The sequence below is a fragment of the Callorhinchus milii genome, unplaced genomic scaffold (genome assembly GCF_018977255.1).
Source record: "Callorhinchus milii isolate IMCB2004 unplaced genomic scaffold, IMCB_Cmil_1.0 Scaffold9, whole genome shotgun sequence".
Classification (NCBI taxonomy): domain Eukaryota; kingdom Metazoa; phylum Chordata; class Chondrichthyes; order Chimaeriformes; family Callorhinchidae; genus Callorhinchus; species Callorhinchus milii.
The window spans coordinates 883,033-898,481 of record NW_024704750.1 but is presented as its reverse complement, the minus strand read 5'-3'; the positions used below and the strand labels follow the sequence as shown (position 1 = coordinate 898,481).

At 42.1% G+C, this 15,449-nt stretch overlaps 1 protein-coding gene across 3 annotated transcripts in view; it reads right to left on the bottom strand.

Annotated features, from left to right (window-relative positions):
- setd3 (SET domain containing 3, actin histidine methyltransferase) overlaps positions 1-15,449 on the bottom strand; it is a 59,469-nt gene that overhangs the window by 3,562 nt on the left and 40,458 nt on the right. For all 3 annotated transcript variants that reach the window (XM_007908534.2, XM_007908533.2, XM_042338183.1), the window contains exons 7-10: positions 8,547-8,605; positions 6,513-6,627; positions 5,572-5,646; positions 1,319-1,485 (exon numbers count right to left, since the gene is read on the bottom strand). In XM_007908534.2, coding sequence (XP_007906725.1) covers positions 1,319-1,485; positions 5,572-5,646; positions 6,513-6,627; positions 8,547-8,605 — 416 coding nt within the window. The remainder of the gene's footprint in view (positions 1-1,318; positions 1,486-5,571; positions 5,647-6,512; positions 6,628-8,546; positions 8,606-15,449) is intronic.

The following is a 15,449-nucleotide window of genomic DNA, read 5'->3' as shown; positions in this document are numbered from 1 at the left end:
AATTAAACGGTAGTCTTGTGTTTCTGCTTTGAATCCATTCCATCTGTCACCCCTGAGAAGAGACCTTCTTCTCTACCCCTCTGCTGATTGGACCCAATAGGCTTGAAAACAAGGGGAGTCAAAGCTGAAATCTCTCCACTCAGTAGCAACAGATCCCAGAAACTGACAGTTGGGGAGCTAATTGTATGTCACTTAAAATATTGTATGGTATACGGGAAGACAAAAAATACATTTGCTGAAAAAAATCTTCTGCCGTGGAATCAATTATGGAGAAAATCCCAGTGATGCTTTAAACATTATAGCTTGGGTTAGAGGGAAAAAGCACGATCGATTTCACTAAAATTAATGCACAAGTGTTCATCTCTGTATTGCTGTCTGTGGGAGCTCGATAAAACACGAGTTAAAGTAAGTGGGCTGTGAGAGAACCTTTTATGTGGCTTCTCCATTAATTAAAGTTACATCATAGGTTGTGGCACAGCAGCCCGTGACAGTGAAAGGTTAGTCAATGTGATAAGTTAAGTGAAAACTTCTGTTGAGAAAAGTTGTGGCGAAAGCAATATTTTTACTTGGCGCATTAGCACACTTCATCACAGGCATTCAGACAGCAAGCAGCCTTCAGGACGCTCTTGTCTCTCCCATTGGAGGAGCTTGAGCGATGTTAAGGCAAAATAGCAGCAACCTCACAGCCAGTTGAATACAAGGACGTCTTATCTGTCCACCTGAAGCTTCTGGAGTCAAAGTCAGATACCTGAACATAATGGGGACCGTGCCAACCACCCACTTCCCCCGACTGTACAGACACCGTGTGGGTATCAGTTAACGGTAATGCTAACACTATTAGCTTGCTAATACTGGCTCCTTCCACAAGACAGCCAGCAGCAGAACACAAGACTCGAGCACTACCTTTATACATACGTACCAAGCGTTCACTGACCAACCAGACATCACGTAAATGAAAAGGGAGTTTACAGGTTGAACAGCGGAAGCTTCAGCTGAATTGGGACTAAAGCCACTGTACAAAGAGATAAAAGTTTCCTACAACCCAAGCAGTACACATTTTGCAGGTTGGTAGAGTAACATATAATGCAAGTTCTTGTTGTAACTACAATGACAAATCATGGTATAGTGGAAGAACTAAGGATAAATATTACAAACTTAATTACTTTACATAATCTTATGGTACATATAAGGCAAAATAAAGTAAGGTTTTAATAATAATTCCTCCTAGCAGCAAAGTGAATATTGTGACCCTGACTGAAAAGAAAGGAACAGCAGGCTGGCGGGGGGGGGGAGGGAGTGACTTTATAAAAATATTTACGTTGGTATGCCGGCCCGAGCTAGGACTTCTGCTTTCATTGCGTACAGTCGGTCACTCTTACTGACGCCCAGCTTTATCTTCACTCTGTCGTGCGAGTTATTATTGAAGAAAAAACCGTTGTGGATCACAAATTCAGCGTTGGAGCGTGTCCCGTAGAAAATGTAGATCTGAAAGGTTCAAATAGCGTGTTTCAGTTAAAACAAGAAAACAGGAACTTGCATTTATATAGCGCCACTCACACAGGGTAGCGTCTCAGAGCGAACAGCTGGGTGCAAAGTTATTGGCAGAGGTCAACAACAACGGCTTGAGTTTCAAGCACTGAGATTTGCTTTTACATCTGAGGTTAAAAATGAGCAGAGGGAAGAGAAATGAAAGTCTCTTGAAGGGAATTAGTCACGGCTGCTGGGGGCAATAAACCCACTACAGTATAAATGCATTAGATAATTCAGGACGACACACAGATCTGATAACCTAAGCTTGGCACCAGTGGCCTGAGAGGTTGATTCTAGGAATTGTGTTGTACCATATGCTCCACCACTTACTCTGCGCAATAGAAACAACAACTTGCACTTATCGCCTCTCATGCAGGATGAATGTCTAAGTGCTTCACAGAGATGTGCTTGCAGCGTGAGATAATCCACATTCTTTGCCACTTTCCGAGTGCTGAGAAAACATCATTCCTGATGTGTATTTCATTAATTGACGAAAGGCCCTTTACCCGAGGATTTGCTAATTCGTTGTTCTTTAAGACTGCGCCAACACGGTAGCAGTCTGATGGCATTTGTTGAATGATGTTTGGCTTAACATCAAAGGAACAAATCACCTCCCACAGGAGATAGCAGACAGTGGCATTATGTAAACCCATCTAGACTTTCCTTTCCAAATCCATTGGTACAGTGCGTGAATAATAAAGCAGCAGAACATCCAGAATGTGCCCGGTCTCTGGAAGCTACAGAGATCGCCGTGCCTCACTGGTCACCCAGTCTGAAGTACGAGGTGACTTACAGGCTGCCAAACATGGGCTGCCAAAGATTTTACTCAGGTATCCTGGTGCTGTGGTAGTACTTTGTAACATTCCCAATTGCACGCACGGCATCACAGAGTTCACTGTGGTGGGGAACAGAGCGGCTGCTATGCCTGTGGTGCTGGAGATTGGATACGGTGTAGGATTAAATTTACTGAACGTTTTTTAAAATGATTGTGACAGTCTCCCTCCCCCAACTAATTTACCAATTGTCATACAAGGAAAAGAAAGCGTCATGGAACTGGGTCAGGATTCTGCACAGACCACGAGTGAGTGCTAAGCTTATTCTGGACAGTTCTGGACTGGTTATAATGGGAATCTCCCCTGTATGTAGTCCTGCAGCAGGATATCCGCTGCACTTTATTGGAGACAGCTTTGCTATTATCTGAAGCTTGTGACTCCTTTCTGCCCTTATCTTGTCATTAATAATAGCCAGGCGTCTGGTTCACACCCTTCTCATCTTTTTGGCAAGATTTGGTTTGGCTTTTCTCTAGCTTTCTGCTGCTGCTGCTTTGGTACAGTATCTCCTGTCTGTGTGATACCCTCCCCATTTCCAAAACTGTGTCACTTAGAGCTCCTTAAACATTTGATGAGGTTCCGTTTCACTGGTTAAAAGGTCCTTCACATTTCAATATTGCAACAATCACAACCCATTCATTGAGTTTCTTGGAACCCATTCATTCCCCTCATAGATGCGTTTCAGTAGCACATGCTCCTACTGCTCAACCCTCCCTATTGACAATACTACCCACGCCTTTACAGGAATGCTATACTGAGGCCTGACTGGTACGAGTCGTGACTTACAAGCACGATTTCCAACGCACGTGCAAGCTGTGCGAGCTCTTCTTAGAAATAAATCAGGTCATTGCACGGTTCCCATCTATTCCTCGAGACAGTTTCGTCCTTCGTGTCAATGTCAGGCAAGGAACAAATCACAATGAAGATATGCATTGCGCAGTACTTAGTTCATTTGGGGCCAGATATTTTAGGAAGTTTAACTGGCCAAGGTGTATTGGCTGACCAGACATAATGAAGGGAGGAAACAAAGTTATGCCTCACATTGTCAGAGGCTAATATATAGTGGTCTGTGCCATTTCAATTATGGTGCTGCTCTTGATAAACGCTGTTTAATGGTAATTCCTGTACATTTTTCTAAACATACTGAACCTTGTCCATTTCTTCTTATTAAATTATGGCTCTGTTCTGTGGTCCTGCAGAGAGTAGGTTCCTCCTTCACATTTTACCAATGAAGGTTCATATAAACAAACACATGTATTTAGCTGAACTGCGTGGCCTTTACACAACAGACTAAACTACTCGTGGCCCTCGCTGACCTTTCTCAATGTTAAAGCAGAATGTGTCAGATAACCCGGTTCATTAATAAGTTTCTACTGTATGTAGCCACAACTTTGCAAGTTGTCCTTGGCTATTGTGTGCGGGTGATGGTATAATCTCACACAGGGCGATTAGTCAGGGAGACAGAATTGCATGACTGCACCGAAGGCAGTGTACAACATTAAGGACACATTGAGGAGCCGAGCCTTTGTCAGCGAACCTTTTGAAAGGAAACATTACGCGAGCCATTCACTGTTGTGTAAGAGCAAGTCCTTCATCCAGGGACCAATTATTGGCCCACAAGTAACCGTTGTGCAATGCGAAATGTTCTATTTTGCTGAAGTTATTTTGGAAGCTGGCGCTGGAATGTGTGTGAGCCACTCAGGAAATGGAACTACTGTACTATGGATATCTCTCAATAATACTCGCTGCTGAACTGCACGTTGTATCCAAATCCATCTCGGGCTATGTATGTAGCTGATGTCCACTGTTCAATGATGGTGGGTTAACAGTGTGCATTCTGCACGTCAGGCGAGATTTCCACTGCTTTCCCTTTCAAAGACATTGTTCGAGAGAATAAGGGCTTCAAGATGTGTTGAATAAATACAAGCTGTTGTTCTTGCCTGTGTGCTGACATAGGTTGTCGCACGCTAAGGGGGAGCTGCAAGTTGTTTCAACCATTGTTGGAACTTCCGGGCATTCTTTCCCAACCCATGGATAACTTGCTCTGAACTGTCAAGGCGAATCACTGCAAAATCACTGTCTTGAGAGTCGCTCGTCACGTGGCAACTGCAATCGATTTCTCTGTGTGAACAACTGAACAGTGTTCGAATATGTACTTCATTCAGCAAACCAGACTGCCTGGCATAATTACAAATTGCATGGACTGTTCCATCGTTATGTACACTCATCGTCCTTCTCAGTTTATGATAAATTGCTCCTGTTCACCCAACGATCAATTCTAAAAATATCCCAAAACATTCCTTCCCTCCGCCGTCCGGTTTCTGCACAGCCCTGTCCTTTTCATCAATCAGTGGATTTGATGATTAAATGGCCATTTCCAATATCACAGCCTGATCTTCCCTCCTCCTCGTTCTCCTCGACTCATTGAAAGGAACGAACGCCAAAGCCAGGCAGGCAGGTGCTCTTTTACAAGTCCTATTGACAATAGTGGAATACGTCACCTTCAGCCAAGTCATCATCGATTCCCAGGTTTTCAAAGCACCAATTGAGGGTTTGCGCGCAGTGCCAGGGAAACCTCTCCGTGACAACTGACTTATTTTACAATCCACAGATAGAAATTCCGTTTGGCTTTACCCGCAGCGACCCTTTAAATGGGATCCCCATTAAAGGCCAACATCGCCAAAGCCAATGCATGCAATGGTGAACAGAATTAATACCCAATTAGTCCTTATATTAACACCTACACTTTCACCCTTGTGTTGTTGACATACTTTGCAAAGGAAAACTGTACAGGGAGGGAAGCAGTGGCATTATTGAATCAGGAAAGTTTGGTGAGCACAAGCCAAGAGAGAAACAGAGAAATCTTCCGCTTCAACTAATTCTTTGTTTTATTTCAGAAAATGTCACGAAAGGAATTTGCATGGAGCATTTGGGTAAAACACGAGACTTAATTCGAGCAAATCACCCCAAAATGCAGCACTAATAATTCTCATCAAATACCCTACGCAGCACCAGTGAAGTGTTTACACGGCACACAATTCCCAATTGATCCTTCTGTGTGGTTAGAGCAGTATTTTTGCTGGCCTTAATTCATCTCTACCAATATTTCTTCCTATTTTCCTGTTTTTTTTAAAAAAAACCTCAATAATGGAAAATAATCAACCTATCAAATCAGTTGGAAAGGTTATGAATGGAGGATACTCGTCCTTACCTGATCCCCCTCTTTGTAGTCCTGTAAAGCAACACATTCGCACCGGTCATCCTCCAGGTTGTATCCGGTGGTGATCTACAAATAAAAAGATAAGAGTAAGAGACCGATAGAGGTGCCAGGAAACAGCCAAGTGTCACAAACACAGGCATTCACCCACAAAATCTATAGTCAATCCACTTTGCAGCCAATGACGTGATAAGCTGCTATATCAAATGCAAGGATTATTTTATTATAATTCTCCACAATGTGGGAACAAAATAGTCAAAATATAAATGCACCTTTATATAAACAAAACTGCAGATTTCACTAAAATCTTGTTGAAAATCTCTAAATTTCCGAAGGGAAAATACACATATTAATGTCCATGGATACATTAGAAACTCATTGCATTTCTGCCCTCCAAACCCCTTGTGAGATCAGGGTGAAGTATTGGCAGGGGCTGTGGAGCCGTGTGTGACCCAGACTATTCTAAACTCCTGCCTGCGGGAGGACACTCAGCAGTCGGCTGTGGTGACGAGGATCCCACAAGCAGAGATTTGTTTTTTTTAATATAAAGAAAGACACCCAGATGCTCCATCCGTTTGCCGAACTGGCTGAAACTTTAGCAGCCGCCTAACAGATCACAGAGGGTGCAACTGTGTAATAATAATCCTTGTGTTTGATACAATGCCAGAAAGTCAAAACAGCTCAAAAGAACTTTACAGTAATTACTGTAAAGTACAGTGACTGTGCATTTATAGGCAAATGCGGCAGCCAGTTTGCATACAGCAATGTCTCACAAACAGCCACAAAGTGAATAAACCAATTTATGGGTTTATAATAATAATATTATTATTATCTCTGGGTTTAGAATTGTTGGCTAGGAGGCTGGGAGAAACTCCCTGCTATTTTGCAAAAGGGGGTGTGAGAGCCTTGGCTGCGATATGTTGAGCCCCACTCACCAAGCCATTGGTGTGGTTACACATATCCCACAGAGGTATAAGAGCCAGAGTCACTCGGGAACCGTCTTCAGTTGGGATCTGGTTCTGACGGGTCATGACAGAGGAGACAGCCCACCTGTAAAGAGGGAAAACCAGGGTGTTTAACACATCCAATATCTGACGCTCTTCCTCAAACCAAACCTCAGACATGCATCAAGGAGAAAGAAAGCATGTGTGGCATTTGTGAACATTAAAACAAGGACATGTTTTTACTTGAGTTCACCACACACAAGTTTAAAAACTAAGAGAGCGCAGCAGAGGAGGAATTATATTTAATAAAAAAAATAGTCAATATATATCACCCACTAAAATAAACAGTCAATCCACTTTACAGTATATCCCACAAAGTTTTGCGACATCCCAAAAATGTGATAAGGCACTATATCAAATGCAAGGATTATTATTAGATCAGCAACTTGTTAAAGCTGTTTTTTTTTTTGTTCGTTGCAAAAATATAACCCTACATTTTCAGTTATAAATTTGTAAACTATACCTTTGATGACTGGGAAGTTTTAGAAAAAAAAATCCAATGGTGGGGAGGGGATAGGGAAAAGAAGAGCAACAAAGGATATTTTCATGGGTAAGACATAACATATGGGTAATACACTATCTTATAGTGACACGTTTTTTTATCCACATCAACTTATGGTGCAACAGAAAAAAAATGAGATGGTGACGCAGAGGAAACATGCCAATTGTATTCCTCAAGGAAGATCTCATAACTCCTGAAAAACAAGTGCTCATCACAAAGGGACTATACTTCATGCGTGAGCCATCTCTCCTCTATGAATCAGTTTACACCTCATGCATTTATTAGATAAAGCAGTGGAGACATAGCTGTCACTGTGCTTACAATTTGCATTGTGTTGAACTGCAGGGAAGCCGAGAAGCCGCCCAGCCCAGAGCTACAAACAAACAGACGTGGGTATAGCTCTCAGAGAGGCACCTGGGTGAATGTTACTGCATGGACGTTTCCTAACAATGTTCATTGGTTGCAGAAGGGATAAATTACCTGACCAGTTAAGTAGACTATCTCACTTCATTTCTTTTGAACACAGAATCTGAGACTTGAGGAATTGGATGACAGAGAGCTGACGAATATGATGCGAAGTTGATCAGCAATCGGAGCTGCTGTGGTCAGCCAGTCACACTTGGGTAAGGGTGACAGCAGAGAGGAGACAAGGCACTGACATGTTTCCAAACAGCACAAGCAGAGGATCAGTATGTGTGGCCATAGAGATGAGGGCACAGGAAAATAAATCACTTCTCTTTGTTTCTCAGGCTTCAGGAATAAAAGAAACTGTGTGTTATGCACACCCATACATTCAAAATTAAGAGATTGATCATCAGCATGGACTTTACAGGGCAGATGTGCTGTAACCTTGCACTCCCACGTATCACTTTCTAAACATTACCTCCCAATTCTCTGCTCCCCTGACTCATTCTGTCATATGGTTCCATGGCTGGATTGAGCTGTGTGGTACATGTCCAGACTAGCTACGCTTCATTTATTTGTTCCAGCAGACTATATGATGGTGGAGGGCATCAGAGCCAGATTTCCGGCATGGTTCATTGAACAGTGATCAGGAGTGGGAAACCAGGGTGAATTTTTCCCCTCCCTTTTCCAGAGACATTTGGATTAACTCAGCACACCTTTGTAGTGAACAGGACAGTTCTTTTTTGGTAATCTGGTGATGCATTTGGAATTAAAATAGAATGGGGTGGGGGGTAAAATAAATCACAGTAATGATAATCCTTGGATTTAATACAGCGCCTTATCACATTGTTGCTACGTCTCAAAGCGCTTCACACAATATATGTTAAAGTGAATTGACTGGATATTTTGTGGGCAAAAATAGTAGCACTATTCAGGGGTTGTTGAATAGGTTATGGAGCGTGCAGAAATAATCCCCCCACCCCTGCTGTCCCTACCCCAAGATTTTATATTGGTTTCCTTCTTCCTTTTTGTTCATATCTTTTGTCTTAAACACCAACCTGTAGTCGTCAAAAGTGAAGGATTCTTTCAAGGGCAGTTTGCTGGCATTCGGATGGGTCTGGGAATCGGGAGGCAGGAGAACAGGAAAGAGAGAGAGAGAGAGAGCGGGAAGATAGGGAACGGCGGAGGGAGAGAGAGAGAAAAAAAAACACAAGTCAGTCAGCAGAATTTCATTACTTAGCAGCCTAACAGATACTAACAAGAGCCAAATGAAGCAGAGGAGTCCAGCAGAGTTACGGCAGGATCATCATGGCATAATGCTCCCATATATCACTGTCAACTTAATTTGTTGTGCCCAGCAGCTGTCATAAATCTGCTCCATCAACTCCTGCAAGCAGAACCCACCAGCAATACAAAAATAAAACTTAGGGCCTGTGACAGTAACACAATCTGCTGCCAACAAGTCCTTCATCAGCCTACCGAATGTCACCTCTTTTCCAAAAACGTTCACTTGTTGACACTGGCAGGGGCCCGGGAGACGGATATTTTTCATGGACTGGGAGTCCCTTCTCGCTCCTTGCTCTGATGCAGTGCTACTGTCAGTGGCACTCCGTGTAGTGTGCGATTTCTTCCTTGATGCATTAGCATCAAGAAGTTGGGGTAATTCATCATCCCTCTCAATAGTACATTGGCTGGCGTTGTGAGTGTAGTAAGGGGGGAAACTGAGGTTTAAGTAGTTGCACCGCAAATCAATTATGCAACAAAAGACGACACAGATAATGTAATTTTGGCTAAATTGGAGATCACAAAAGACTTCTAATTGGGTGCTAGCTCACTAGCGCTTTTTTTAATGTATAAAAATACCTCTTTCATTTTGCTTTGTTCATAGGACAGGACTAAAAAGGGGACGAGGCAAGCTGCTTCAAACATACAAACAATGGAATCCTTTCTACTGGACCATCTGTATACAGGTAGACTTTCAAGAACATCAGAATTAAACAAGATTAAGTATCATCTTTTTAAGAGGGTTTGTACAGAATTTCAAGTGGGTGAATGCACTATACATTATGGCCAACAACAACAACAATAATAATACTTGCATTTGATATACTGCCTTATTATTATCACCTCTCAAAGCGCTTCACAGGATTTACTGAAGTGTAGTGACTGTTTATTTTGAAAATGTCGTCAGCCTGACCAAACCAAACCTGCATCAAGAACTGTATAGTTTGAGGAAAAATATATTGGCATACTATATTATACAAATAATAAATAATCTTAATATTTAGATTCAGTTTCCATGGAAGTCCTTACGTAACAATGTCTGGAACTACACAATTCCCTCCCCCCTCCAGATTCCCCAGAATCAAAGCAAATTGTTGGAGCAGAGAAAATGAGGCTTTACAGCTAACCAACACAGAATACTCGAACTGTCCTGGGAGCACTTAATGCTGACCATGGGTGCCATCAGTGGAAAGATATTTCACTCCAAATATAGGAACAGGAGGAGGTCATTCAGCCCCGAGCCAGTTACATCAACGGCTGATCTGTACCTCAACTCCAATTGCATAATGATATACCTGATGAAATTCCTTGCCTCAGCCAGCGCAAACACTCACAAACTGAAGACAATTTGCCTGTAAAGTATTGCAATCATTTTGAACCGAACATTACAGCAAACCATTGTAGGATAGAGGAACAGACACTCAGCTGATTCCAGGGATTATGAAGACTTGCATTTAACTCTTATCTGCTCACACTTAGTAATTACTCTAAAATGCTTTGAGACATTTTGAAATAAGGCAACTATAAAAACACAAGTTCTTTCTTTTCTCTCGGTTGCTTTCTCTCCTGCCCATGACAGTTTATCAGTCAGGAAGGGTCTAGTCAATCAGTTTTTAGGAAACTGCTCAAAAGCTATACTAAGAGGAACGAGTCGGTCAAAAAGACCCTGATCTGACTTTTTTTTCCCAACTAAATCCAGACAGGAACATTCACTCCTCTCAGGTCCTATTGGGAGAGGGGAAGGGAGAAGAGAAAGAGTGCATCCGAGATTTTTAACTAACTCTACTATGAAACTTGGTTGCCTGCATTCCACATAGAGAATACAATCCTGTGGGCTAAAGTTTGTTCTAGCCCATATGGCAAGTTTAGTAAATCCATCATTCATAAAGAAAGTATAATGCAACATGATATTATTATTGTGAAATTAAATGATGCTTTTGAAATTTACTTGCGTTTATTTATTAACCCACATGGGATAAATCTAACAATCTTTCCGGACAGGACGGGGCAGAACAGAATAGAGTATAATATAATTGGTAATCCTTGCATTCGGTAATGCACCTTTCAGGTTGGAAGGAAATCTCAAATTGCTTCATGGGATTAACTGTGAGCGGCAGTAAGACGCGGCAGCCCATTTGCACACAGTTCCACATAGTTACACGTCAACAAATTCTCTATGAAACATATGATGCAGAAATACCCCTTTATTAACTTGGGAGCAATGAGTTTCAACAGAACACTGACCAAAAAATAGACAGGACTTTAAACCAATTTCAATCCTAGACATCACAGTATTTAACCAGAATTCTCTGAACTAAATACACTGTAAAGATCTGGATGACAAAGGTATAGAACAGCTCACTATTTGAGAAACCCCCTAGGTAGCCGGCAAAAAAAATCTCATTGAACATCAGCTTATATATAATCAGTTCACTCAAGTGAGTATCTGCCAGCTATATCTTTTTACATCAACCATATCGGTCCCCTTCACGAACTTAAAATCAACCAACCAACGGTGTGTTTTTACTGGGACTGATTTTAAGAAAGATTTCCTTGTTCACTCATCACTCAGTTGATGTTAAACATTGCCGCGTGAAGTTACTGAATCTTAAAATGAATTAACCCTCTGGCCTTACCCTTCCCTCACAAAACATTACATTTAACCAAGTATGTGCCACAGTTTGTTCACTCAATGCCTCTCAACACCTCCTATATGACTGGCGTGACCCTCTGTGAAACAAACTACAGCAAATTGAACAAGATTAGATCCGTAACGTTAAAGTTACTGAACCCATTAATCTTATATGCAGGGCAGTTTGCAACGTGCAGAAGATGCATTGCTTGTTGCAGAAGTGTGATAGAGTCAGTGTGGATGTGGAGGGCTTTGCATGAAGAGAATACACACAGCAATGCAGCACCAACCACACTACTAAAGCACAGAATAGATGTACCTGGGAACAACTGCTGACAGTAACCCCAATCATACTATATACTGTCAGAGCTAACCTCTTGCGCAGTTCATAACAATTGCCTGAACCGTTCTGAATCTACAATCTTCCTAGAGCGAGAGGCACTTTTACCTCTAGGTCAGAAGGATGTGGGTTCAAGACCCATGTCTGTACTTGAGCTCATATTCTAGGTTGACATCCCGTGTAGTATGGGGTGTGGGGGGAGCAATGCAATACTGCTGTATTGGTGAAATGCTCGTTGGATGAGATGTTAACCTGAGTTGCCATATGCCTGTTCTTCAGCTGAATGTTAAAGATTCAATGACACCATTCGAAAAAAAAGGTTATCTCAATGTCAAGTCGAATAATCTTCCAGGTAAATGGGTCATTCACCTCCTAAGAGCTGGTGAGACATTGCTGTGCACACAATAATTGCTGTGATTTCCTCCCATACAAAAACAGTCACTATATGTTACAGTAATTACTGCAAAGGGCTTGAGATGTGGTCACATTATAGAATGCTATTTTGTTTTTGAGAAAAAAAATCTGTTGCTTTTGAAATAATTCCCAATGCACATTACCTTATTGTAATATATGCACAGTTAATTTTATGAGTTGGCTTTATTCAATTTATGTGCCAACAGCAGCTCTTGGTTGAGATGTTGCTTCCAACCCACCAGATCCTGGCTGTAACATGGCTTTTTGCACTGAACATGACCTGCGTTCCTTCAATCAAACGCATAATCTGCAGGCAATTGTGCTATAAACCCTATGGTTGGCGGGTATTACATTCCAGCAATTCCTAAACTAAAAGGCAAAATAATTAAAACGTCCACCCACATGCCCAACACACACCCAGCCCCCCTCCCCCCGTCCACAGGCACGCAGATAATTGTGAAGTCTGCTCCTATTCCTCTGCCCTGTGCCACCCTGTGATGATATACCAGGAGCTGCAGAAGAGGAATGTGGGATGTCTCGCCTGCCAATTCCCCCTCGCTCAACGCTGGCAAGTAACAGTTTCCTGCTTGGGAGTGTTCCCAACTTCATGTATTGTTTTTTTTCTTAAACAAAACTGAAATCTCACTGCGTCGGACGCCAACCCCATATCCCATATGTGATGTACTCTTCTGCTCGCTTGCCCCCTCCGCTGTGCCCCCTCCGCCCATCACCATCAGCAGCCAAGCCTGCAGCCACAATGCAATGCCCTCGGCAACCCCCTCCCTCAACCACTCTGTCTCCTTCCTTTTCTATGTTCAAAAGCTGCTTAAAATCCTATCTGTGACCATGCCCAGGGTCACCTCCCTCCAACCCACATTCCCCTGGCACCTTAACCTTTTCTGTAAAATGCTTCGCTAAGCGACATGTATAAATACAAGTTATTATTGTGACGAATGGCTGAGGGACCGTTGCAGAAACACTGTAAACAATTAATATTTTCCCATCCATAATACAAGCTTTAGCTGTTCACGTGTTAAATATCAATGTGAGGAGAGAGAGAGATGGAAAGAAAACATTAATGTCCATAAAACATTAATATTCTATGCGAGCTTTCACAATGATAAAATGACTGCTCCACATTCACTGAAAAGGTGTACTGTAGCAGACCAGAAAACATCCCACGGCAATATTGTCTCTCCATCACCGAGAAGACCACAGTTACTGTACTCTAAAGTGATTGCCATGAACGTGCAAAGCACAATTCAAAGGAAAAGAAAAACAGCCCAATGTTAATGAAAAGTGTGTTTAAAATGGGGCATGGGGGGGTCAAACATAACAATAATAGTCCTTGCATTTGTCATAGGGAATCACGTGGCAATTTGTGAACAAAAATCCTTCAGGAAGCAAATAAGAAAGGCAATTCCTTCTTCCAGAAAGCAGCCAAACTTCACATGAACTTGCAATAACTTTGCTCCAAAAGTAGCTGACAATGGAGTGCAGTGTAGTCACAATGTGTTTCCATTTTCCCTTTATAAAGAATCCTCTTCAAAGTCCCCATCCAATAGACTCCAATATCAGTAAGAAAACACTCAGCATCAAACACTAATTTCTCCAGATAATTAATGAAAGCATTTGACCCCTTCCGAAGGCTGCCTGGACCCTGTAGGGAGCTGACGGACGTCGTGCTCCAGCGAAGACCTGACACAGTAGAAAATATACACTACTGGTCTGGACAATCTCCAATGCAGAGCATCATCTTGTTTCACACACTTCACAGAATGTAGCCATTAGCCGCACTGCATGTAGTTTCATTCTATGTAAATTAATGCTGGGTTGAATGACTCTGCACTTGTATTTGAATGTTTGCTTAAGGGGGAAAACACACACGGCACAGTTAGTTAGAAATCTGAATTTGTGTTGTTTGTGTGTAACTCTGGGTTTCCCTTGGATTCTGTGCGTGCAGCTCTTGCCCGTGCCAGAAACTAAACTGCAGATGTGTACAACAACAATAATAATACTTCTACTTGCACTTGATTTAGTGCCTATAACGCCAAAGCCCTTCACAGGGAATTGCTGTCAAGTGTATTGACTATAGTTTTTGGCACGGCAAGAACCCACGAACAGCCAAGAAGTGAATGACCAATTTATCAGGAGGATTGTTTAGCCAGGGCCACGAGAGAAACTCCCTTCCCTTTTCGAATACCGTTATGGAATCGTTAACGTCCTGAAAAGCAGCCGGCACTTCAGTTTAATGTCTCATCTGAAGTCTGGCGTCTCCGACAATGCAGTGCTCCCCCAGTACCAGACTGGGCACCGACACAGTATATAGGGCCATTTCAGGAAGGTATTTCTCTACAAGTTGCAGCCACTCAATAAGTCTCTACTTCAGCTACGTATTACAAGTTCTATTTATCCATAAAGCTTAATGCGCCATCCATCACAACAATAACCCAATAGTACAATACCACTTGTCCAAAGGAACAAAAGAATTAGTAACTCCCAAATTTCTATTTTTTTTAAAAAAACGCCAATTAGGGCAGTAGCATGATGTGGCCTCACGTCAACTGGGAGCTGGATTGAGGCTGCTCAAATTAATTTCCCTTATGATCCCTCGAACAGCTATCACATGCAAAGGAGCATCGTCTGGTGTGGTCTGAGTGGGGAAAAGGATGAGAAGTTTATTGTCTTCCTCCTACACTCTACCGTCCAAAACACCATGCCGTATACCTAGACAAGGGAATGCTCCACATTAGGGAACGGAGTCAGACTCACACAGTGGTATCTATGCTGCCGTTTCTACTGAGAAGGAGGAACGGGAAGAGTAGAGGGAGGCCTGGAGCAAAGAAATAGAAAGTACAGGGGCTGCTTCAGTAAAGGTGATATAGGGTCAATTGAGACATTTAAACGAGAAATAGATGAATGCTTGATAAATAAGTCACAAAAGACAGTCAATCCACTTTACACTGTATCCTGCAAACACTTTGAGACATCTCAATGATGTGATAAGGCGCTATAAATGCAAGGATTATTATTACTATAATAAGGATATTAAAGAATTTGTTGAACAGATGAACATCGAGCAGACTTGAATGACCAAATGTTTTATGTTTGTTTATTTATTTATCGATCAGACAGGTAACTGACACATGCAGAAACCCATCACCGTGCTTAAGAGTAACCAAACCAAACTGGGATTTTCATGCATCTGATCTACACATGGAAATCGCAGAGATAGATTGTTGGAATGGAATTTACTTAATTCCAGAGAGTATTAGGCACAGATTGGCAAGA